This window comes from Meleagris gallopavo, chromosome 11, assembly GCF_000146605.3.
Source record: "Meleagris gallopavo isolate NT-WF06-2002-E0010 breed Aviagen turkey brand Nicholas breeding stock chromosome 11, Turkey_5.1, whole genome shotgun sequence".
Classification (NCBI taxonomy): Eukaryota; Metazoa; Chordata; class Aves; order Galliformes; family Phasianidae; genus Meleagris; species Meleagris gallopavo.
Genome location: NC_015021.2, coordinates 17129638 through 17154870, shown reverse-complemented (window position 1 = coordinate 17154870; position 25233 = coordinate 17129638). Strand labels below are relative to the sequence as shown.

The 25233-nt window shown below is 42.9% G+C and overlaps 1 protein-coding gene and 1 long non-coding RNA gene across 5 annotated transcripts in view; one reads left to right on the top strand and one right to left on the bottom strand.

Moving 5' to 3' along the window:
• The window catches only part of KCNMB2 (potassium calcium-activated channel subfamily M regulatory beta subunit 2), a 114414-nt gene that overhangs the window by 81785 nt on the left and 7396 nt on the right, over window positions 1–25233 (top strand). For 3 of the 4 annotated variants that reach the window (XM_003209197.4, XM_010716881.3, XM_010716880.3), the window contains exons 2-3: window positions 19657–19767; window positions 24625–24795. In XM_003209197.4, the coding sequence (XP_003209245.1) occupies window positions 19657–19767; window positions 24625–24795 (282 nt within the window). The remainder of the gene's footprint in view (window positions 1–19656; window positions 19768–24624; window positions 24796–25233) is intronic. The other variant, XM_031555183.1, reaches the window with a different exon arrangement.
• The window catches only part of LOC109369513, a 19211-nt gene continuing 6497 nt past the window's right edge, over window positions 12520–25233 (bottom strand). Inside the window, exons 2-3 of the long non-coding RNA XR_002118654.2 lie at window positions 23582–23702; window positions 12520–16940 (exon numbers count right to left, since the gene is read on the bottom strand). This is a non-coding gene — a long non-coding RNA (uncharacterized LOC109369513). The remainder of the gene's footprint in view (window positions 16941–23581; window positions 23703–25233) is intronic.

The following is a 25233-nucleotide window of genomic DNA, read 5'->3' as shown; positions in this document are numbered from 1 at the left end:
ATACCTATATGGCAATTATGTATATCCTCCGCATCCTCGTGCACCTTGCCTCTGAGAAGTCACCAAAGAAATAGCTCTTGTTCCAGCTCTTTAGGTTTGTTACAGGTTTTTTGAATGTTGATTTTATCAGAAAATAGTAATGAGTTTGATATAGGACCAGGTGTTTTTAGGCTACCAACATTTTGAACATGGAGGTCTATAGAATGGCTTTTGACTGACTGTGAGCAGACTTGACAATCAGGACTCTGAATGGGGGCCATATCTGCTCCTTGAAATTCCATTCAGGTCTTGGAGCTGGGCTGTAGCAGATGCTATTACTGACCTTGGTGTTTTCCTTTAGCAGCTTCACAGGTTCCTTAGTTCAGTGTTGCCCTGGAATAAACCTGGAATGGATCCCATGGAGCTGATGAAGTTTTGGCTGAAACAAATGATAGGTCAAGAAATGAGCACTAAATGACTTGTGTAATTCTGCATGACTTCAGTGTCTTTGCATTATGCTTTCAGATTTTAAAATTTTCAGTCCGGCATTAAAAGAAGAAAGTACATAAGGACTGGGACCTGTGTTACAGGCAGGTCCCTGGCTTAAGAAGTCTTGCCATGTGCTCTGCCCAGCTCTACAGCAGGACACAGGGATGTGATTTAACAGTGACTTGCAAAAAATGCAGCAGACAACTTCAAAACAAGGGTCCTCTCTATTCCAGCTTGGTCTGAATGGCCTGCCAAGAATGTGTAGAATTCATCAACAATTATTCTTGCATTTACCGTATTCCCTGGCTGTCTCGTGTGTAAATATTGTTTTATTTCAGTCAATGTCTGCCATATACCTTTTGCCTTCAATATTGTACACCATGCCAAGAAGACTGCGATATGTATGTTAGGTGCTTCCATTTTCTCATATAAGCTGCCATTTTTCCAATATCAAAATATTCCTGGGACCTTATATAAATGTCTCCTGAATGTAGAAGAATGAGATTTAATATTGCTTTCTCACTGATCTAATAGGAGGTTTGTTTGTTTTTAGAGTAAAATCATCACTGTTGCAATTTGTCAGTCAAAGTAACAAGCTTCCAAAGGCTTGGATGGCAAGCATCTCTGTAAAACCTCACTAGGTGAGCTGTAGTACCACTTCCAGGTGTAGCTGCTGCATGATGTGCTCCCAGATTTGGGATATTTGGCCTCAGGATCCCCAGTTATGCTCTGAACTCTCTCTCAGTCCAAAGCTTATAAGCTGAGTTGATACTTGAGCGACCTCTGCTCATGAGGCTACATGGGATGCAATTCCATCTGGTGAGCCTTGTCTCAGAACATGGGCACATTTATGTGTTGCAGCAAGTTGTGAAGCAGAAAGGTGCCTGAGATGAGCATCCACAGCACCCACACCCATGGGTCTTTATGCCCTGTTTGTTTCTGTATCCAGATAAAATTTCATCAATCTTTTTAAGGGAGAAGAAGATTGCAGGTGTTAATAGCACAACAGTGCCATGAGCTGCACGCTGGCAATTCTGCATGACTTGATAGCAGCCTCACGGAATCACCACTGTTGTGGGATTTGTTATTTTTCTTGGACCAATCAACAAGATGTGGGTTAATCTTAGGAGATGTCAGCTACATATTCTCAGCCAAAAGCATGTAGAAATGGCTTATTTCAGATCCATCCAACAACCACAATATACAGAGTAGCTTTGGCTGCAAGGATTCAAAGCCTATTCCTCAAAACCCTTCCTAAAATTTAACCTGAAATCCTGAAATGAACATTTCACCTTTTATCCACAGATTATCTTTCTAAGTATTTACAATAAAAGAAGACTGATTTCTGAATTAGGACTTACTGAAGATTAGCAGCTTGGCATTTGAGCATCAGTGACTGAGTGAATTTTCCCATCCTCTCCCTTAACTAGAAATTAAGTCCCATCACATGGCCCCAGGGCTGGTGCTTTGACAGGCCAAGAGGCAGCATGTGGCAATGTTGGAAGGGCATCAGAGCATTCATGTGCTCCTTGGTCAGGGACTGCAGGTGACTGTGAGAATAGGAAAACTCATTGGAGCAAAAGCTTCTGATTTACCAGAGCTCCAGCACCAGTGCCACATGGTCTGGTTGTCCCCAAAGCAGCCAAATGGCTGAACCCAAAAAGCAACACAAAATTACTTGTAATCTCCTCTCTGTAAGTGCTTTGAATCTAAAGAGAACTTTATTTGTTTCCAGAGTGCTTTGAAAAGACCCTTCACCTAACTCTGACCTCAAATCCTTGTGCTCCAGACAGGGCGGAGAGATTGTTCCTTAGGACATCAACACTTGTTAATTGTCTTAAAGAGATTACGCAAATCGCCTAAACAAGTATCAACCTGGATTTTGGATTAAGTGTGGGTGCTAAAATGACCTTGTTGTTTAAATCAGCGTGATCTAACCTCACAAATTGGAGAGGGAAGCCTTGGATGTAATTGTGACTCAGTAGGTACGATCACAGTGAGTAGTCGGACTGCTCTGTACCTGTTTTCCTATCTCTAACACCCTTGCACTGTTCCTTGAGACCCAGTACAATAAAATGTCAGGTCTGGGTCTTTCTGGAACAGACGAAATACTGACAAAATCATCAGGGTGAATCACAACGTGCTGTTTCCTTTTACCAATGCTTATTGCTTTCTCCATTTTTGAGCTTTCTGGCTCGTGTTGGTGTCAGCATCACAGCTCCTGCATTAACCAACATAACATTGTTTGGGGGTGGATTTAGCTTAGTGAATTTGGCAGGGAGCTCAGCGCAGGTGTTGGGCATGTCATGCACGACAGGGTCCCCCACAGTTGTTCCTTGCCTGCTGCCATGGGGTGACATTCCTGCTATGCAGCCAATAGCCAGAGTCACTTGTCCTGCCGGTACCTGCAGTTTTCTTCGCGTCTCGCTTAAGTTTTGGAAGTAATTAACTCTGCAAGGACAGACTGGGGTTTAGGCTGTTACAGACATTTTCAGCAAGGTTTGCATTGAGTGTATTCATCCTCGTGTTGTGGCCAAGAGCAAAGCCCAGAAATTATATCTGCAATGAGTGCTTCACAAAAGAGAGATCATTAAGTCAGAACCATAATGCCTCTTCAGAGGTTGTTCTTGCTGCTGTTCCATAACACCAGCAGATTTCCCTGCAAACTCTCTAGTGCGTATAGTGGAAATAACTTCAGATCCAGTAAGAATTCATGGACTGCTTTCAAAGGAAAAGAATTGTTGGAGGCAAAGCTAGCAATGACTGGAATGCTTAAATCTACTTTCAAAACTCTTTGCTCAAATCCAGTTTAATTTACTCATTTGCTAATCCCAATCTTGTTTTTACAAATATAACTCGTGGAAACACATTGAACTTCTGCAGCTAGCTGGAGAACTTAGGACTCCAAAACTCTTGGCTCTGCTTCTCTCTGTGTGCAATGGTAGATTTGCATTATGCTCAGATATCTATTAGATGCTCTCCCTGTTCCCTTCTTGAACACTGTGCTCCACTTCACTCTCCCTGTTGTTTGTTATGGCAAAGTTATCCCAGTTTCACTTCATTGGAACAGGTTGCCCAGGAAGGTGGTGGGGTCACCATTCCTGGAGGTGTTCAAGAAGCATGGATATGTGGCACTGAGGGACGTGGTCAGTGGGACTGGCAGGAGTGTGTTTGTGGTTAGACTTGGTGATCTTAGTGGTCTTTTCCAGCCTTAATGATTCTATGATTCTTCCACTGAACTTCAAGTATACCTCATGGAGGAACATAGCATTTCTCAAAGATTTCTTCAAATGCTATTATTAATGAATTAATGTATTTTTAGAAATAATTTCATCACTATCATGTGCTTACATAGAAATAGCAACTACTAATAATGTGACAAAATATCAGGAATAGTGCAGTCTGTGTAGTCAGGGCTAGGGAACTGTGACTTATATTCTTATTTCTGATCCCAGATGGGCTCGCAGGGACAAAGGTTCCATGAGGACCCCAGCCTAGGAGCACATCTCCAGGTTGCTTTGTGCACTGCAGTGCTGGCTCCCTTCCCTTCACAGCTGCCTGCTTTGCTCCCCTTGGGGCTGTATTTCTATATGCAGGCATACAGAGAAAAGCCTTTTTAATCCGGTGTCTTACAGACTCAAAGTAGGGATACTTTTCATTTTGAATAAAATATGAATATTAAGCTCTTTGGGCAGGGACTTTGTCTTCCAGTGTCGCTACAAAGCACTTAGTACAGTGCCGGCATTACAAATGTAAATACTACAAATAATATAATACAGTTTGGAGCTCAGAGATCTGTTTCATTGGAAAAGGGCCCACAAAGCCTCCCTGCATGCTGTAATAGAAAAGGCTCAGGTATGAGGAAACGCTTAGGGTCAAGACTTCTTTTGATTTAAGTTTCTCAGTAACTCAAGGTCTTCCTGGTTTGATCCCAGCAGTAAAACAGAGACACTCTGCCCAGGAGACAAGAAGTTTAGCACAGAGACACTCATTTGAGAAGTAGGTGAGAGCTGTTTAATTCTGCAGAGCAACACTGTGCAATAATTCAAGACAGAAAGCCAGCAGGAGTTCCCTAACCAGCTGAAGGCAAACAGGTAGAAAGGACTTAAAAAAAAAATCCTTGTAGAAAAGAATGTATTATTAAATGAAAAAGTAATTTAACTGAATAATAATGTTCTCATAGCACACAGCAAATCTAATATCAACTCTGCAAATCTAATAGGATCTCTGCAAAAGCAGAGAAGTTCAATCTGAAGTGTGCGCTTCTGAGGCTGAGGCTGATGTCCATTAAGTACAATAGAAATATTACTTCAGTTTCAATACCAGCCAGACCAGGCCTCCCCTGCATTTCAATTGTCAGTGGCCTTTACTGTCTCTGCAGAATATTCCACTCAGACTCACCATAGTGATTAAAGCAACTTCTAATTTTCACAATATAGTCACAGTTTGTGATGCTCTTGAAAGCAGAACGCAGGAGGCACTGCTGTGCTTGCACCAGAGCCTTTTCCTGTATTAAGCAAGACACAATTGGCACAGAAAAATCACGAGTGGATAGGAGGCAACCATTAGACTTTCCTAAATGAGGCATAATCAATAGACAGAGCCTTCCACCGTGATAACAAATAGCACAACCTCCAAGGGATCCTCCAGCCAACGGGAGGCATACTGCCCATCTTGCAATGATTGTGCCATTGTATTGCCAGCCGTTGTATTTCTCATTATGCTAACGGCCAAATCACTGTGCTTCAGCCACTTTACTGTGTACATCAGCTGGAAATTATCACCTTCATTACTCATAGCTCCTAAAGGCACCATGCCATAATCCATGTGGAATTCAATCCACATGGAAAAGGCTGGCCACGTAACAGTCTTCCACACAAAGCTCCTGCTGTGCACCAAGCTATCTCAGTCTATCACTTTTTGCAGGTCCCAGCAACATCTCCCATTTGAGCATTCCATTAACTTTTTCACCCTTTATTTCTTAAAAAAGCCCAGAGGTAATCTTAATCCCCCTTATCTTGCAGCACTATTATCTTACTGTGTTTCTGCTGGCTTCACACAGAGATTTTGTGGAACTGCATTTTCTTATTTAGCCCAAAATAGGCTTAGAGAAAGACAGTGCAAACAGGTCTTTTTTGAGCAAGCTAGAAATAAAAATGAAACTCTTGTTTTGTGCCCAGTTTCAATTCAGTATTGGTTTAAAGGATGTAGGGTTGTTTTGTTGTTGCTGTTTCTTCTCCTGTAGTTTAGGAGAAGGTAGCATTTACCATTTGAGATGGGAGATCTGTTCCAGTCAAATTACTCCTTTTAGATCCCAAGGGATTAGCTTTGTCCCTTGGAGGTGCCCATGATGCTCCTTGTCTGCTGGGACCCATAATTAACAAGGCCAGTAATTATTCCAACCCTTTCAGCTCTGGAAAGAACTTTGTCATGACACAGTGTCAGTTTCCTTCATGAGGGAGTGTGTAAAGTAAAAAGGTGTAAGACTGGCAACTGCTAAATAGGACTGTCTACGAAGAAATCCACTTATTTTTAACTGGGGTTGAAGTCATTTTACGAATCATACATTTGTAACGGATGGACATATTAATAAATTCCATACAGAGGCTTTCAAGTTAGAAGCAAGCCTCCCGATCCATTGCTTCAGAAAGCGCAGTCCAAAAGATATTGATTTGTTTATAGAGATAAGCACCCAACAGATTTATCAGAATCAATGCAAACACTCAGAAAAAGACTCAATATAAGTAATAATAAATAAGTAAAGACCTAAGAAATAGAAATGTGCAATTTAAAACTAATTGAAATGCTGACCCAAAAAATAGATGCTTATGTTCATTTCTGCAAAAGCAGTACCAGGAAAGGGGAAGAGAGTGCTAAAAGTTAGTGGATAATTTCAGAGATGACAGACAAGCAGCATCCAGCTCTAAGGAGGAGAGCAGGAGCTAGAAAGCAGCGGAAGCAGAATAAGATTTTTTTATTTTATTTTTCTTACAGAACTTTCAAATGAATTTGTAAAATTAAAGGTCTGAGTGCTACTGAAATCCAGTCAGGAGAGAGAACAGCAGCAGCATGAATACCCGCATACATCTGTTTGGCAGGTTCAAGCAGTATAGTTTTGCACTCATTTCCTTTTTCCTAAGATCCAGAAAAGTTTTGACACAGACCCTGTTTGTTGGTTTGATGAGGCATTTTTCACCTGCCTTGTTATCTCTGACACTAGGATGGCAAGGGATGAGGTAGCACAGCACGATAGGCAGTAAGTTGGGCTGGCCACCACCACTTGTACTTCAAAATTCCCATCAGCCAGTTCATCAATCTAGGATTTGGACTGATGGCCATCTGATGGGCTTTGGGTCATGCCTATCCCCCATTGTAGGGTAGTGACCTCTCTTGAAAATATTATTATTCAAATTATTCTTTAAGGCCGGATGAAGACCAAGAGCCCCCCCCAGGTGTTGCTGCTGAATGTAGCAGCAAGAAGAGGCCAGCCCCAAGCCTGAGTAACTCTCAACATGCTCTAGTTTTGTTTCAAGTGTGACCCAGCCAAAACACACCAAAATAGGTTCCAACCAAGAGCTACCCAACCCATTTCAGAGCATTATGTCTTACCCTTGAAAGTAAACCTCAGTCATGAAAAGAGCCACACACTGTCTGCCTTTAAATATAGAACTGAAACTGCTCAGTATTGAGAGAAGAAAAGGTCATAAGACATACAGTTTCATCTCAGCCTTATTAGTGTACTTGAAAACATTAAGAGTTTACAAAAATAAAAAATAAAATAAAAAAATACAATAATTATCATTTAAGTGGGGAAAAAAAAAGCAATTCCATTTTAACCTGAGAGGCTAGGTCCTTCAGGAGAAATTCACAAAGTTCCGTCAGCAAGATTTAGCTTTTCACAAAATAATGGAAACAACCCAACTACAGTCTCAGGGCAGTTAAGACAGACATATATCTTATGTTCTGTTTCTATGAACAGCTGATGTGAATCAGCATTGTTTGTACCTGATTTGGCTCAGCCCAGAAATCAGGTGCCTCCTGCCCCTGTAGGCAGCCTGAGCACACTGGGAGTGTGAGCAAGCAGGGGGTTGGTTTCAGCCTGAATCTCAGAGCTCTCTTGATACAACCACGTATCCATGGGTACTGTGCACAAAAGATAACCATCTGCAGTTGTCACAGAGATCACAGGACAGTTGTTTTGCTGATATGACTTGGATGGAAATGCACTGGCTTGCACAAACCCCGTCAGTAGATGGATCTGCCCCACGTGGTGTTGAGGAAAATAGAGCGGGGATAGAGAAAGAACGAGCTAGACAAATAGGAAAGGAAAGGAAGATCAGAAAGTGACCTAAGATTATTGAGCACAAAATCCTAAAGAACAGGACAAAAGTACTTTCACAAAGTAAATTGTGGAGTAGAAGAGCCAGCACAGATGACAGTGGGAAATGACTTGGGGCTGAGGTTTAATCAGCTCCAAAACCTGCCTCTGGGAACCCAGAGGGGTGCATGGTGTCCCACAGGTAAGCCCCAGCACCCTCGCGGCTCAGTGCATATCCACCCTTTCCTTCTGTTTCTCACACCGATCCACAAGAACCCACCGGCAGTTACCAGCAGGGCCCAGCACTGAATGGAGTGGACCTGGACACTTCTTCTCTTTAAATACCTGGGAAAGTCACAGGCTGATATGGAATTCCATGCTGGAGGGATTGGAGCACTGTTGAGCTTCACACGTGGACCAAAGCACACTGGAGAGAGGAAAAGAAAGGGTAAAATTTTAAGAAATATTTTGATAAATAACAAAAATATTGTCAAAAAGTTAATCAGAAGTCTAGATTTAGGCAGATCTGTTCTCATTTAACCTTCAGCAAGAGATCAGGTCTCAGCCTTTCTATTTTTGGAAACAGCTGATGAATGCGGTGTAACAAGGTATTAATAAACATCTGCCCAGCTCTTAGATTAGTATGGGGAAGAATTAATGGAGGTCTTAGCACGTTCATATTTTCTGATTATGGCAGATGACTTTATTTATAGAAATAATGGGAGGAATGGAAATCATCACTGACACCCTGTCAATATGCTTAATGAAATCCAATCGTTTAATTGCATTACGCTTGGCTAAGGAGTCACATCAATAAAAGGCCCTTCTTAGAGCAGTTCAATGGTCAATATGTACTTCGTGTAAGAAAGCTATGAAGATTAATATTTTTTCAATGAACCATTGGTAAGAAAGTCCTGCCTGCCATACTTATTCCCATGCCTCTGACCCTGAGAGGGACATGGCTGCTGTCCCCACTGGGGCAAAGCATTCTGCCAGGCAAAGTGAAGTCCTCTGCCCCTCATGTAGCTATTCAGCTTTCACACTTTTCCATCACCCTTCTAGAGAGCCCTTGCTTTTAGACCTTGAAACACCCAAAATAATAAAATACACCCGGGCTGAAGCCAATGCTATATTTCAGTGTTCACCACCAATGGCTAAACCAACTCATGCCTCAGCTCCTCGTGCCATTCCCTCCTGTCTGCTTTGGTGAAGTATTACCAGTGCTTCTGTGGGAACAATATCACGCTATTCCACTGAGATAAATAAAGCATAATTTGAGGGCTTGATATGTTTATGCTTCCTCAGAGAGGAGGAAAGGCCTATAAAACTCCCTTTGAAGGAGTCATGGCTGTTCAGATCGTTTGCAGCTTGTTAGGTAAAGCCCGAAGCCAGTTTTTATCAGCAGGTGCCAGCGCCATTGGAGAGCTTCTGGGGTTTAAGCAGGCTTTGGACGTGCTGTGGCTGTTTCTCAAAGTTCTAAAATGCATTTCATAATGCTCAGTTCAGACAGCTAGGGAAGTTTAGGTCTTTTCTCCCAGAAGTATGGGGGAAAAAAATAAAGCTACAATTATGGTGACAGATGGTTTGTTACACACAGCAGGGCACTGCTAGTAATTTTGCTCCTTGCACATTGGAGGAGATCAGGACTCATGCTGAAAAGTCAAGACAGTCCTGTGGTTCTGTCCTGTTCTTCCAAAAAAAAAAACCCCAAAACAATTCCTAACCCAATCCAGTCTTCCAAAGCTATAGGTCTGAATTAATGAAAGCAGAGCAAGAAAATGTTACTATTTCTATTAATTAGAGACAGGTTTGTGCAATAAAGAGAATTCATATCCCTACTGTGCTGTATAAGTACCTATAATTCAGCTGCTCCACTCTCAATTGCAGCATGTTCTTCACATTGTTTTACAAATTAGCAAACCTGAAATCAGCAGCCACATGTAGTATGATGACATTTAATTTAACTATGGGACTCTGAAATCCACAGGTGGTCTTCCAGTGCTGCTTTTCACCTTGATTGTATTACAACACTCAAATTAACTATTCCTAGATCAGCTCTGTGTTTTTCATGGAAGTGGCAGTGCAGATGACACAGGAAATACTCTGATATTTACTGCAATTGCTGTTACTGCTGGGACAATGTTTGGAATTATGCCCTTTGGGAGGTGACCAAGGACAGGGCAGTCCTGGAGCCAGCCTGACATTCCAGCTCAGTTGACTGCTTTGCGTTTACTGCAAATGATGTGGAATGAGAACAGTTAGGAAAAAATTATTTTCCAAGAGTACTCAGGCACTGGAACAGGCTGGACAGGGAGGAGGTGAAAACACCATCCCTGGAGGTGTTCAAGAACCAAGGAGATATGGTACATAGGAGCATGGCTAGTGGGCAGTATTGGTTGTAGGTGGACGGTTGGACTAGATAACGTTAGTGGTCTTTTCCAACCTTAGTGATTCTATGATTCTAACATGCATATAGATATCATTGCTCAGTGGCCAGTGCTCAGTGCTTGCATACCTCAGGGAATTAATTCTCAGCATCAAAACCTGCAGGTGTATTCCTGCATCTTAACACTGCTGGTGTATCCTATTGTAGGGCTGATGGTAGCAGTGATTTGGATGAGCATTTCTGCCACACTCTGTGGATCTTCATAGCAGGGCCAGCCTGGAACCAGAAAACTCCAGAAGGAGCTGGCTACCAAAAACAAATTGCTGCAGCAGCAGTGAGTGAAGCAAGAGCTTTGAGTGCAATGGTGAAGAAAAGCATTCCTCGAGGTATAAATGGAAGATGGAAAGGTTCTGGGCAATGATCTCTCCAATTCTGTTCCAGCTTTCTAAACTCCAGATTAAATAGGTACTCCTTTTCTCTGCACCCAATGGAGAGGAACTGAATTGCCAGTTCCCACTTGGCAAATGGGTTTGGGTTTGATAGCAAAGCTCCTGCTGTGAGCTCCAAACCTCCCACCAGCAGACAGATCTCACTGTGGAGCACTGTGGCAGCCAAAGTATTCAAGTAGCTGTGTTTTCCTACAGCTGTGAGGTGTCGATGGCAGAACACTTTTGATGGTAACATGTTCTCATAACATATGGCTTCACCAGAATATTAAAATATATACATATAATGTAAAAATCTTACCTTATATACAGAGGAAAAGGTTGATTTTTCTTGTCTTAATACATCTACCACTTACAGAGCTGCTGTTGTTACTTTTTAAGCAGATATTTGAGCAGAAGGGTGATAAAATGCTCAACTTTGATTGAACATTTGACTCAAATTTCCATTGTGGCAAAAGGTAGAAATACAAACACTATGAAGGAATCACAAACTTACTACAGGACAAAATGTTCTACATTGATTTTTGAATCCTTACAGACACCGAGAATCTCTTTTTTGGCTTTCTTGAAGGTCAAAACTGAGTTTTTGAGCATTCTTTCAGCAAGGATTCTATTTAAATTCTAGAACCTCCTTCCAGTTTAAGGAGTTATTCCACAAAAACTTCCAGTGTTAGTCCAGCTGGGGATTGGACCAAGGTTGTGGTCCCAAAAGATCAAAACAAATTGAAGAAATGTGTTTGCTCTGGTGCTGACAAGTTCTGCGCCATTGCCCTACTCCTTGATTCCTTCTGCATTCAGCTCCTGATCTCACTGATGTAAATAGGAGGAGAATCAAGTACCCAGTCTCTTCTGAAGTATACCAAGGAGCATTGAACTGATAGACTTCATTAAGTTTTTACACCAGCTTTCAAAAAATAAAAACATTAATATGGGAAATTTACAACAGTATTTCCAGTGTAAGAGAGAGGAGCAGTTGGGAGTGAGAGTTCTATCTTATGAAGTAAAACTGCAGTCCGCATTACAACAGCCTCTGAAGACGTTTGCTGTAATTGGATTACTACTATCAAATTAATACAGGAGAAAAGCCCTCTGAACACATTAGGAGGGAGATGATCAGCTTTTATTTACTTCCTATGCTGTATTACAGTGAGGCACACCAGTGTTGCAGCAGGGCCAGCTGCAGGGTGCTAGCTGATGGTTTAGTGACCTTTCCCACAGGTATCTTTGCTTAAACTGACCTACATAGTTTGAGGAATTCAAATACTAGCTTTTAGAAACAAGCAGAATTTTGATTTGAATGCAATCCATTTGATTACTGGGCCTAAGGGATTCTTAGGAGAGACAAAGGCAGGAAATTTAATAAAATCTTCAAAAAGGGTGAAAATTAAGAGGCAATTTTGAACTTTCCCTAGGAAGTAGGGAAAGCACATCTTGGTTCACAGCATCTGTTTCCTTCAGCAGGGGCTCATCAGAGGCATTCAGGTGTTTGGGAGAAGCTGAGTGAGCCCTGGCCAAGCGATGGAGGCCCCACCAAAGAAAACTGGGGAATTATGCCAGCTGTGTGGCATTCTGGGCAGGCCTCTAGCATGCCTTGGATGCACGCTTAACAGCTATTGAAAAGGGAAACATTCCCCACATCCTAAGGGAAATGAAGCACAGAAGCCCCATTATTGCTGACAGAAGTTATGCCTCTAATTCCCCATCTGCTCTTCTCAATGTTAACCTACAGTGTTGGCACATAAGCTTAAATGACAGAGAGATTCCAAATAGAAAGCAACCAATATTAGTCAGCCAGGCTGGCGGTGTCTGCAGAAATGTGATGTGAGCACTCATGTTTCAAAGAAGCGAAATGGTAGAAGGGATAACATTGTGTTAGACTGGTTGAGGGGAGATATTCTCACTATAGATGGAAGTAATGAGTCAAAATCAGATTTATTAATTTTTTTTAATCTTTAATCCTTAAGGAGTTCTGCACAGCTCCTCCTTATTGTTATTTGTGTCTAGCAGCTATGTAAAATAGCAAACAAGGCAAGAAATTTTAGAGAAGAGTAATAATGTGATGTATATTGTTAACAGCCTGGTTTTGGAAATACCCATTTATCTTGGTTAAATAAAAGCTTAGCTCAAGTACTAAACCAAGTAATCATGATTAGGGAGAGAAAAAGACATTCACTTCCTTAGAAACTCAATAGTCTCCAACATTAATAGCACTGCAGTGACATTGCTCGAAGCTGGACACTTGCTGTAATTAATATAGATTATTGCCATATGAGGAATGGAAGCATCTGTGCCTGTTCTTGCCATTGTTTTCACTTCTAGACCAAAATACATCGGGCTTTTGTTTTGGGGACATGGCCCTTTCACTGTTCAGAGCATTGCTGGCCTCGGAGGACTGCAGAGATTTTGTTCTCTTTGTTGTTTCAAAACTGCATAGAGGGCATAGGCACATTGTTCCCTCTTACAGAGACTTTGCTTTTGTTCTTTGTCATCATCTTTTTTTCTCAAGAAAAATTGGTTTTATGCTAAAAAGTATATTACAAGAACACATCTATACAGAGATTCATAAGCTCTCAATCTATTGGTGTTTTAAGGAGGCTATGTCTGCTGTACCATTCAGCATATCATGCTCTGAACTCACCCACAAAGCAGGCAATTTGGTTCTTACGGTGATTTTTACCCAATAGACCGCAAGCATGGTACCAAACACAGCTCATCAGCCTCATCTCAGTAGTCATTTGACTCACTTCACTCCACCAGATTTCCTGTCCACTTCATTCCATTACTTCAGTAGATTTTGTGACTACTTTTGTGGAATATGTAGACATTTCTACTCTCTCTTTTGTGAGCACTTTGTTCTTACCTTATATGTTATGTTCCCTGTCTTTCTAATCTTCCGCCTTATTGTACCCCATTTCATTTCTAACTTTCTCTCAGTCTTTTTCCCCAGGCTGGATTTGGTTTGTGAAAATGAATCCATCAGAAATCCTTCCCTCTTCTTATTCTGGAAATTGTTCTCTGGGTCATGCACCTTTCCTGTAAAAATTAGGATTTTGCAGTGTTTTTTCCGCTTAGACAGGAAGTTTCTGTCTGTATCAAGGGACCTGGAGACCCCTACCAGTGGGCAAAGCAAACAAAAAAGAAGTTCAGCAGTCTATGGTGATGAAGCCGTATTGCCCATGACTTAGGCTCCAAAGCCAATAGACAGTTTCCTCTATAGAATTGCATTTAAAAAAAATAAAGACACAAAGTGGAAATTATATGAAATTAATGCATGAAAAATTATTTCCAGTATTCTTCTACGGTGTTTGCACGCAAAATTGTATTTGGTGAAGCTGATTGCAACAGCTGATTGTATTCAAGTAACAAATGGCTATGGGTAGTGAGGTATGTGTTCTGAAAAGATGAGAAATAACAGAGTATTTATCCTGCAAAATTTACCCTTTTGTACTAAGAAAATTAGGAAGGATGCTTGTGAGATCAGAACTGGGTGTTTGGCTTTGCCATAGAGATGCTTATTTCACAGCTCCATGCCTCAGTTCTGTCTGTATCCCGGAATTATTAAATCTGCCTTTCCCCATCAAGGCCATTCCTTAGTTCTGTACCTCAGTTTTACACCTGCACTTTTGCAGTAATGCAAACACCGCTGTGTAATGGCCTTTAGCAAGACATGACATGTGAAACCCCAGTTATTCTCTGGATTTGTCTACCCGTTAGCGATGAGCACGTTCAGCCAGCTGCAGACTGCCAGACTCTCATAAAAATTAACAAGCTATTCAATGCAGACCACTCTATTTTGCCACAGAAAATAAAGTCAAACAACAGCTAACATAGGGGAGGGAAGGGGGAGAAAGGAGAACAGTGAAGGCAGACCAGGGACAGCATACGACTTGTATTTATTTTTTAATCCGATCGCTTTTAGTGCTTGTGATGCACGCTGTAACTAAAGGAATCTAACTGAATTAGAATTTCAATATGTCCCGAGCAGATTGGAGCCATTTCCATTCATGAGCAGCACGTCCCAGCTGTAATTGCCTGCTTGCTTATCCACACAGCTCTTTACAGCTAATCCAAATGTGGACTCAAAAATAGTGACAGAGCATTCAGCTCCCACTGGGCCGTCCTTTCAGCATTGCCTCTGCCTTGGCTTTGTTCTGAGTGGTGCTCTCGATGGCACAGGGTCGGACTCAAAGGAGATAAAAATGATTGAGCCACTCAAGGATTTAGGTGGGAGAAAAGCCACTCTTGCCCTATCTGCTCCGGCTGTTTCTGCTTTTCCTTGGGGTGCTGCCTCATGGTTATTCGTATCTCCCTGCCTTCACCCCTCTTCCCAACCACAGCACTCTCCAGCCCACTCCTCCTTTGTGGCAGCTGGTGTCCTCCCTGTCACTTCCTCTTTGTGTTCCCACACAGGGAGGGTTTTAACAGGTTTTAGTGCTGCCTTCCTCAAATGAAAAATCTCTTCAGGGATGTTTAAAAACCATGCAATTCTCAGACCAGATTTTTTTCTGGAAAGTGTGACACTGAGGCATAGCTGCACGGAGCTGGAGGGGACGTCCCTGCTGATGGGATCTGCCACTACCTCTGCTCTCCAACATGGGGTTTGTGACCCAGCACTTGACCTTGCTGCACACCCTCCCAAAGCCAGCCCATGTTACAGGTGATCTCTGAACCCTAGGAACAGCAGAGATGACACAGTACTTGTCCAACGTGTCACTTTCTACGTAGATTCAAATTAATTTACAACTGACAAAGCACAGAAAGCTAAAAATGTCTACAGAGTCCTGACAGGCAAAGGGGACAATTATCCCCAGCAACTGCGATGTGCAAAGAGAGGCACTGCCTTGTGCTTAGATTACAAACCCAGAAGCACCAAAACTTGGGAGTAGTGGGGCTGGTTTTTCACACTGCCAGCTGAAGGTGGCCTCCGCCAGGTAGAGCAGGGGAACTGGCACAGCCCTTGGGTGAATGAGGGAGCTGAGCCACATTCTCAGGGCTCTTGGAGGTGGCCCAAAAGGTCAGATGAAGAAGAAAGGATGCGACTCTCTTATATGGAGTAACAAGCAGCAGCTCCCTCTCTTGTAGCTGATCTGTGTATGCAAGAATTTCTTCAAAAAGTGGTCATTTTGATCAGCTAAGTCAGAATTCACTGCACCTGGGATGAGAGAAACAAGTTATCATGGAGATAGAAATGGACAGGAAGTGGCTTTGGGGAAAAAGAGGGAAGAGAAGTAAAAAAGAACAGGAGAAGAATAGACTATAAAGTCTGCATCTGTGCTGTGTGGATACCTAGACTCATAAGAGGCAGGTAGCTCTTGGAGCCAGGTGGGAAAGAAACTGAGGGCTTAAAGGAATAATTGAATAATAAGGCTTGAAGTTTTTTCCACAAAAAATAAAATCAGTACTGGAGAAAAAAAGATCATGACATGCAAATCTGGATGATTTAAAGGTTACCTTGGAATATTTAATTTTGAAGTGAGTATGTACTGGATGTCATCATGTAGTAAAGAAGTATGACTCAAATTTTCTGAACATCCCTTTGACTAATGTGTAATACTGGGCAGAGGGATTTAATAATTATAAGGGATGACCTGAAGTTTAAAGAAGTTTGTCTTTGAAAACAAAACCATAAGACCCTGTATTCTGCACGTAGCTAAGTTACACCACATGTGATAGCTTCAGTCGTATCAGTCTCATGTTTCTCCTTGGGACACGGAGCATCTTAGCCACGTTTGTGCCAGTGGAGTGCAGTGAGATCAGTCCCAGGCATGATCCTTCTTTAACTCAAAAACCAAGTGGGATGCTCAGCCCTCAGCTCAAGGGAGATTTAGGAGAAAGGCCAGAAATAGAGGTGAAATCATTAATGCAGCATCATTAGCAATCAGTCTTCCTGAACTCATTAGTACATTAACACCAGCTCCCCATTGTCCAGTTTTCCCTTGCTGTAATGAGGAACCCCAAATTCAAGGTCGTTTGCTGGCTGGATTAGTCACTGAGTACAGCCGGAGCTCCTGGGATACTCCAACAAGAACAGTTATTTATGTCATTCTGTCCCACACCGTGCTCATTAGCTGACAGTACAGCAAGGTCTGGTCACGAGGCAGAAATACACCGTTTGATATCGCTGTTGCTGCTTCACGATTTAGTGTTGCTGCTGGCAGGGCATTAAATGTTCCCTAAGTGGTAACTGTCTTCCACTAATGTGAATGCATTTCTTTTATAAGTTAACTTATTGCTTTTCTGCTTAGTCCATGCTGGCTGTTCTTCTGCTCTGGCCACAGACAAGTGGAATTCAGGCAAGCAGGCACTGGGCTAAGATGGAACCCTGCAGGGAAAAGAAGTATTTTGAGGAAACATTGCCCCATGAATAGTGTTATAACATGGGAATTGCCAGTTTGGTGCTGATCTGCTCAATTTTAACCACCCCACTGGATTTTTCCTCTCCCTGGTGCAACCCCCCTTCCATCTACCCCTTCATGTTGCAATGGGCCATAGCTGGGAGCTGGATGTTTCAGGCTCTGTTTTTGTTCTGATTCTGGCTCTTACATTACTTCCATATCAGGACTAGCAAACTTCCCAGGGTCATCTCTGGATGCAGACAGGAGAATCTCAGCTTAGCAGTTAACTGCATAGCTGTGAGTAGGAAACAGCAGATGTTGCACCATAGAGCTAACCTCTGCGTAAAGGAGATAAAAATTTAGTGACTTCCATCTGACTTCTGGAGTAGCTTCCATGATGTCATCAGAGTTAGGATTTTACACAAGATTAAGTGTGCAATTGTGTGTTAAACAGTGACCGTTAACTCGGATTGCCCAGCTAATGAAGCAGGCAGCATTAATGCCATCACATATGGTCTGCTTCTAGGCACCGACGCCATAAGGGACTCTGAAATCCCTCTGATGTTAGAGGAGGAAGGACACCTCTCTTCCCTTCTGGCATCACCCCAGTGGGGCAGCCCTTCACTGCCCAGCCATCACCCTCTGGCTCTCGTGTGATGTGCTCTGGAGCTTGTGGGTCTACTCCTTGCTCAGGAAGCTCTGCCGACTCAAGCAGGCAGCAGAAGCTGCTGATCACTTCTAATGAGTGCCCAGGGTTTTCCTAATTAGGAACAGACTCTCTGATAGCATTCACCACCATCTCTGGGAGCAATCAGGACATAGTAGTCCAGCCAGCCAGGCTTTCCATCCTGTACCCTCAAGGCAGCAGTGGTAAATACAAATGTCATTTTATTTTCCAGCAGTAAGGAGCCCCGGGGCTGAGCTTGACAGAAGTCTCGGTCCAGCACCCATCATGGCCTCCAGGCCCTCAGGTAGCTGCTCTGCACTCTCCTGAATTGCTTGGTGCAGAAACACCTGAGTAGGGTTAGACCCAAGATCTCATAACACAAATTTACGTCTGATCACTATAAAAACACTTCTTAGCTGGTGGCTGATAGATGCTATTTCACCTTCTAAACTACAGTTATTACAGGAAGGAAGGACTTCTTATCTACTGTGGTTGTAAGAAAGAAAAGAGGTTTTACTGGCACAAAGACCTGCAGCGATGACCATGTACATGAGGAAAAGACCAGAGAAGAGTCCATTTCCATTGCCTCCCTTCTTTGGAGCCACTTTCTTGTCCAATTTACTGTGCGTGAATGCAGCACAAAGCCATGCCAGATAGTACTCAGCTATGTCACCCAGCAGCACATCTGTGTACACATGGATTTTGGCTCCCAGCCATGCCTGTCTTTCCCTGCAGCCATCTCAGCTGGATTTCAGTATTGTCCCAGATTCATCACTACGCAAATATTGAAATTAGAGTGTTTACGTAGACAGTGGCATTACAGACTTTTCCAGGAAAGGAGCACTGAGGAGTTCAAGTGCTTTCTCTGATGGCACCAACAACTGGGTGTATTTTTCAGTGAGTTCCAGTGTATGAACTCCTGCATTTAAGCATTCAATATCCTGCATATTTTCATTTTTTTCTTAAACTTTTCTCAGAAAGACCTGAAAGCACAAAGTGCTAAGCAAAGAAGTAACGTGAAATACAGTGAATCTGTATGGCCAAGTTTCCAGAGATGGAGATTATAGCCAATTTCACTCAGATGAACAGATTTGGAGAAGTTGTGAGAGGAGTGGAAGCCCCACTGGCAATATCCATATTATTTATTCTTAAAGCCTGGCAATGAAACTGCAATCTGTAAGGATAGTTATTCATATTCAAGTAATCCAGAGTATCCACAATCTTCTAGGACTACATATAGCAAATAGACCTTAAATCAGGGCAGTTCTGCAAGTCCAGACAAAAGAGAAATACTTCCTGAGGTCCATTCAATGGTGTATTTCAAATTCGTGAGATCTAATTGCAGTAAAGGGTTGAAGTTAAAATGAAGCCCCTGAGACTGGAGACCTGTTTACACCCCTGTGAAACACAGAAGCCCCAGGCAGGAGCTTATTCTGTGGGATTTTAGAGAAATCTCTTGAAAAGTGATATTGGAAGAAAAATCCCTGAAGCCCAGGTTGAAAGCAAACCATACTTCATTATCTTCAGAGAAAGCTCTACCCCGTCTGGCCAAGTAGTATTGAGACAGTAATTTTTCAGTGGGAAAAGACGACTTTGTCAAATCAGATACAATTCCATAAAACACTGCATTTATGTCTCATACTTCTGCCTCATTCAGACACCTTTCCTGAAAACCTCATCTCACTGAGGGCCATTGTGTAGCCAATAAATTGCAATAAGCATGCATTTGCTTAAACAACAGCCACTTTCTCCCAACAAAATACTGCCATAACATTGGATGCAGCTATCACCTTTTCTTAAATTGCCAATGATTTCTTGTTCATGGTGCAAAGCCTGCACACTGTGGAGCATATTTTACCAGGGGGGCAAACAAAATTTATCCTTCATTCCCTCTGCCAATTTGTCATTCTCATTACTTTACATCTCAGTTCAAGTTTATCAAATAATCCCTCCTGGGCACAGCCAAGGCAGATCTGGGTGTAACTTGGTCTGCTGCACTGGGTGGGCAGTGACAAAAACTATCACTCTTCCCGTAGGTCCTTCCATCGCCCCACTGCAGCAAGCAAAGCCAACACTGGGCAACCCTCTAAAATGTTTATTTGGACCAGTGGCCGGAGCTCTACATCTTACAGACACGATGAGAAAAGGTAAATGCCATCAATAATGATTGTCTCTGATGGGTTTGGAATCTCTAGGACCATGACCTGTCACTGCTCTATAGCGGTGGCACTGGGGGAGGGAGGAGGGATACAAAGCCCCTTGCTCCCCCCAGCCGCTCTCTGAAGGCCCGCTCCAAGGTTACCACAGCACACAGCACACTTATCCCCAGCATAGATTTGCAGCCACGGCTCCAAGCCCTTCACAAGTGTCCTGCTCCCTGCCATAGCACACACACGCCCTGCTCCAGGCACAGCTCACAGCCTCCTCTTTTCCAGCCACCTCTACCTTTTACACGTCTACGTGATGCATCCAGCTGCCAGAGATGCTTCCTGTTTCTATGCATGCACGCATGGGAAGCATGTGTGCATGACACTGCACAACAGCTGGGTGATGGCAAGCAGCTGGAAAAGTGGCTGGCTTCTGGTCCAGCCCAGTTCAGCAGTACTGCTACAGGCTGATGGACAGGGGAATACTGAGTCTCGAAGGGAACTGCACAGAAGAGAAGGAAAGGAAAGGAGTGGTTTTAAGTCTACAAAGGCAGCACTCAGTTGGGAATGAGAGAAGTTAAATATCACTGCTGAGAGAACAATTGTCAGTAATGCTAAGGCTCATCCTTCCAAAATCTCTCTGCTTTGTAGTGAGATTTGCTGGGCAGCTCATCTTGTCACCACCAAACACATTTCCCCTTCCTTTCTTTCCCCCTTCTCCCTTGCCTCCTCTCCTTCAGCTCTCTTTGCAGTCACTATTAACTGCAATCACAAAGCATCAGACTCAAGTGAAACAAAACCAAAGGTCAGTGCAGCTACAGTGCCAATTAGCAAAACACACTCGTTAGTTATTCTAATGAGACATTACTGCTGGCATCTGCCTAGGAAAATGGGTTTTGAGTCCAGGTACTAGAGCTGCCCGGGGATGTTGGGTTTCTTTGGAGGACTGGCTAATTCACTGAACCCTGCTGCAAATGTCACAGGGGTGCTCCAAACCCAAATAGGCATTTTGAGGACCTGAGCTTGGCAGCAGGTTTCCATGGACATTCAGTTGGAGCTGGACATCTAACTGCCTGCTGTACTTCTGCAAGCCTCTTATGTAATTCAGTTTTCTCCAGGTTTATGTTCCTCTACCCCTATGCACCAGCCATGGCAATTCCAGGTACCTTTTCAAGCCACCAGAAGGGATTGAAGGAAGAGAAAATGAGAACAGGAGAGTGCTGACTGCAGCCTCAGGACTGCAGAAGAGAGGTGTGAACACGGAACAAGTGCTCACAACGGGAGGAACTCAACCGTTGCTGTCTGATGGTGATTTTAACACGCATAAGGTCACTGGCAGCAGCACCATGTCATATAGTCAGTACATTTCAGACAGATAACATCCTCCTAATGACCCTTTCCTAGGAATCCTGTGCTCATTAAGCCTCAGACTGAAAGGCTGTCAGCTGGAGCAGCAAACTTATGCCAGCAAACAACAGTCTGCTGCAGCAGTGGGTCACTTGCTGGGGGATAATTGCCTCCTCCAGGGTGGGGAGTGTCTCTTGGGCATCTGCTTTGGTAGGACCAAGGCCAAGAATTGCATTCATTGCTATGTTTGAGAAATCTGCTGCTCCCCAACTGCCACTTCTTAGGCTTTGGAAATCTAGCCAGGACCTCATTACTTCTCAGCTGTTCATTATCTTTTCCACAATGCCATAAGCTTGGAAAATCAAAGCACAATTCAGTTTGGCCTCCTTTGGAGGTGACAAGGTAGGGAATTGAGTGAAGTCCATTCTTAGTGATAGGAACCATCACAGAGGTTCACGTACAAGTTTCAGGGACATATCCTCTTGCAATACTTCAGATAATAAGAATTGATGCAACAAAGCATCCCCAGTAAGGAAAAATGTAAATAAATTGGATTCTGAGTAGAAAAGTCCCTGAGCACTAGAAATTCTGTGGTTAATATATGAGAGGTTTTTGACCTTTTTCTTCAAGGACTTCTGCTATCAGTAGATATCAGAAGTATGACTTCTGCATAATAACTGTGATATCAGAGAAGAAAACGTAGGTTCAAAGTCACTCTGAATATTCCCAGCAGACAGGAATCTCAACAGCCCCGCAGCCCACAGAGCAGGTGGGAAGCAACTGACAAGCCTTGTCCTTCTCATTAGCTACTACTAAAATATGTGTCCCCAAAGATGGCAGAGAAAAGTCTTGGCAGCAGCAAATATGAGCAGCTCTACAGAAGATATGGAACTTCTTTACACAGGTGATTAGGCACTGTATTTCTCCTTGGCTGTAGCATTCAGGCTGACTAATGTAACACACACTCTCCTCTCCCTTCATCTGATTGCCTCATAAGGAGCTGCTGACCACCCTGCAGTGGGATCCCCGCTCTGCTGCCACATCTACAGAGGGACTGCTCTGCTCTGTCTTCCACAGGCACGGCTACAGCTGAGGTTTCCTCTCTGGCAGTTGAACCAAGGGAGAGTAGCCAGCCCATATCCTGTGAGCAATTTGGCAAAGAGAACACTTCAGCTTGAAAATGATGATGAGAGCAAAGACCTTTTGTCCTTGGAGGTTTGCTTTCTATTAAATGTCTTTACAGGAGGCGGAGAGACCTTGTGTTTTGACAGCTGTGACGTCTTTAAAAACAAAATACACCCACTTCTACACCACTATCATATTTGGGGAGTTGCCACAGGTAATCACAATTATTAGATGGAGTCTGTGAGACAAGCAGTGATCCATGTGCTGACAGCCCTGGGGTGCAGCATCAGCCGGCCGAGCACAGCACCTCTCCAGCTCTCCCAGTCCATTAGTGCCAAAAGTTCATATGTGCCCAAAGTTCATACATGCTCAAAATCCATTCCACACAGCAGCAAACTCGCAGGCAGGGTAACACAGCTGCTAAGGTAATGCTCAGGCTGCCCTGCTACAGCAAAATATTCTACTCGTCCCTTAGCCCATCTTTTTCTAACTCACACTCTTGGCTCAAGGCCACATAGGAAGCATTTGCAACCATTCTCAATTAGCTATTTGTTTTTAAATTGTCCACTTGTATCCCTTTTGTGTCCTATCTGCTCTGGTGACACTGGTGAGCGATGGCTCTGTGTTTTATGTCTATGCACTGACATAAGTTATGTTGTGTGATGGGGTAATGTTCTGGAACTGCATGACAATTTCTGCCTTCCTGCCTGTTTCCATTTGAAAGCAATGCAAATTGTAATAGCAGCTCTCAGAGTTAAACACAGATTGACAAATAATCATAAAAAGTAGCATCAGATCATTACTCTACGTCACATACTTTGAAGGCAATGGCATCCACCACTTCACAATACATTTTTCTCCCCAGCACCAGGGAAAATTTTGACAGGCAGAATTACCATTTCATTCCCAACTAGAAAAACACTGACAAGCTTCAAAGGATGGTTTGGAAGAGAAACCACAGACAGCCAAAGGAGTAAATTACAGAAGGATGAAGAAACCTCAAGTGGTCTTAGTTATGGGGGATTGACAGCAGTAGCATCTAAGCAAATTCTTACTCTTAAAACCCCACACTACCTGTGCTTTGCTTGACTATGACTCATCACCTAAACACAAATTCTATTCCACTGTTAAGGAGTTTGTGATTAAATGTGTTTTTTTATTGTTTTTACTGTGCTTGCGTATGATTTTCCATCTGTCTCGACTGTGTTCCTTGTCCCTTTTGGTGGATGTAAGTGATACGGTTGGTCTTTTGTCACACAGTGCTTTTTTTCCAAGGTTAAGTGAAAGTTGGTGGTTCAGCTTAAAGGAATGGAGGGTTTGCAGTGATGTTGATGTTGCTCACCTGCCATTTTGCAGACAGTAGAAGAGGAACCTCTTCCACGTGTACTACCATGTCCATGTTATGGTGGTGCCAGGGCTCAGAGGTGTGCGGTTCTCACGCTTCGGGTGCTGCCTGGATGATTCTAAAGAACCATAACAGAAAACACAGGAGATTTTGACCAGCCTCAGGTCTGTAAGTACATTTTAAACCCACAAAGTTTGAGTGTGTTTGAAATGTACTCAAATATTTTCTTCTTCACCATTGTGTCCTCATGACCCATCGAATCATCAAAGGCTCAGAGATGAAAGGAGGACTTACGGTTAGAAAATGGAAAGGACTCTGCTGAAGGGGGAATGGTCTGTTGTATCTGCTTTTTTTAATCCCAGAACAAATAGCTTTAGTGAATAATTTTCTGCCAGAGTTTTCAATGTAATGAGTAACGGAGCTTCCAGAAAGATATTTTTTAAATAAAGCAAATAAGCTCCCAATCTAATAAACCCACAGAAATCAACTGCAAAATCCCCAAAGTGTTTCATGAGCCTTGAGCTGCAATCAGGGCCAAACTTTTCCCAAATCACTAACCTGTAGGGAATCAGAAAAGAAAGCTGTCCCTTCACAAAAGTAGTCAGTGACTACTTTGTGCAAGTTATATCCCACATACAGCAACATAAGTCTTGTTACCAAATTTGACTGAAGACAAGACACTTTACGTACCTAAATGGGTTATACTACCCTAAATTGGCACTGAGAAATCAAATTCATCTATAGCATAAATATTCTGAGCCAATGAAGCTGCACCAAAGAAGGACCTACTGAGCTGGCACAAGTGTCTAATCTTCATATTTGCAATGAGAGGTTTTTACCTTTTCAGAAATGGCTGTAATTTGTTTTGGAGATGAATTAATTTCCACCAGGTCAGAGTGAATCCACTGAATAAGGACACCTGAGGACCCTTAAGCCTTTCTCTCCCACAAGATGGGTATGGAGGTGGAACTGCCCACCCTAAAGAGGATTCATTGACTAAATGAACTCTTCACATAAAAATGTATTGTTTTCAACCTCAGAAATATTTACCAAAAAATCAGGGATCACGATCTACTGGACAAAAGGAAAACAGTCACAGCCCTAAAAGCTGGAGAAGACCGGGCCATACTCCTCGGGCTGGCCATGATGGTGTGCTCTATCATGATGTACTTCCTTCTGGGAATCACCCTGCTGCGGTCCTACATGCAAAGGTAATTTTGGTGTGGTTACTCTGACCTCACACACACTGCTCCACTGACTTATCATGGCTTGGTCTCATGACTGGTTTTATTAAAGTTGCATAACTTCTCTTTTGGTCAACAAAGATCATATTCTGCATTTCACTTCCGTAAAATAAATTAGGCGTAATGACAGTGAGAGCAAGCTGAGCAATGCAGGCAGAAGTGAGGGAAAATTTAGATCCCTATTTGACGAAATCTGATCCATAGGCTTTAGCCTTGCCGCAGTTTAACACAACCATAATACCCACATCAGCTGTTCTGCTGCCTGCTGAAACCTGTCAGACCCCCAGTGTTTTGCTACAAAGCCTAGGCAAACTCCGGAGAGAGCAAAAGTATTTAGCGGCCTCGAGAAACAATGCACTTTCAAATGAAAAATGGAGAATTAATTTGGAAAGAAATCCAGCTGCT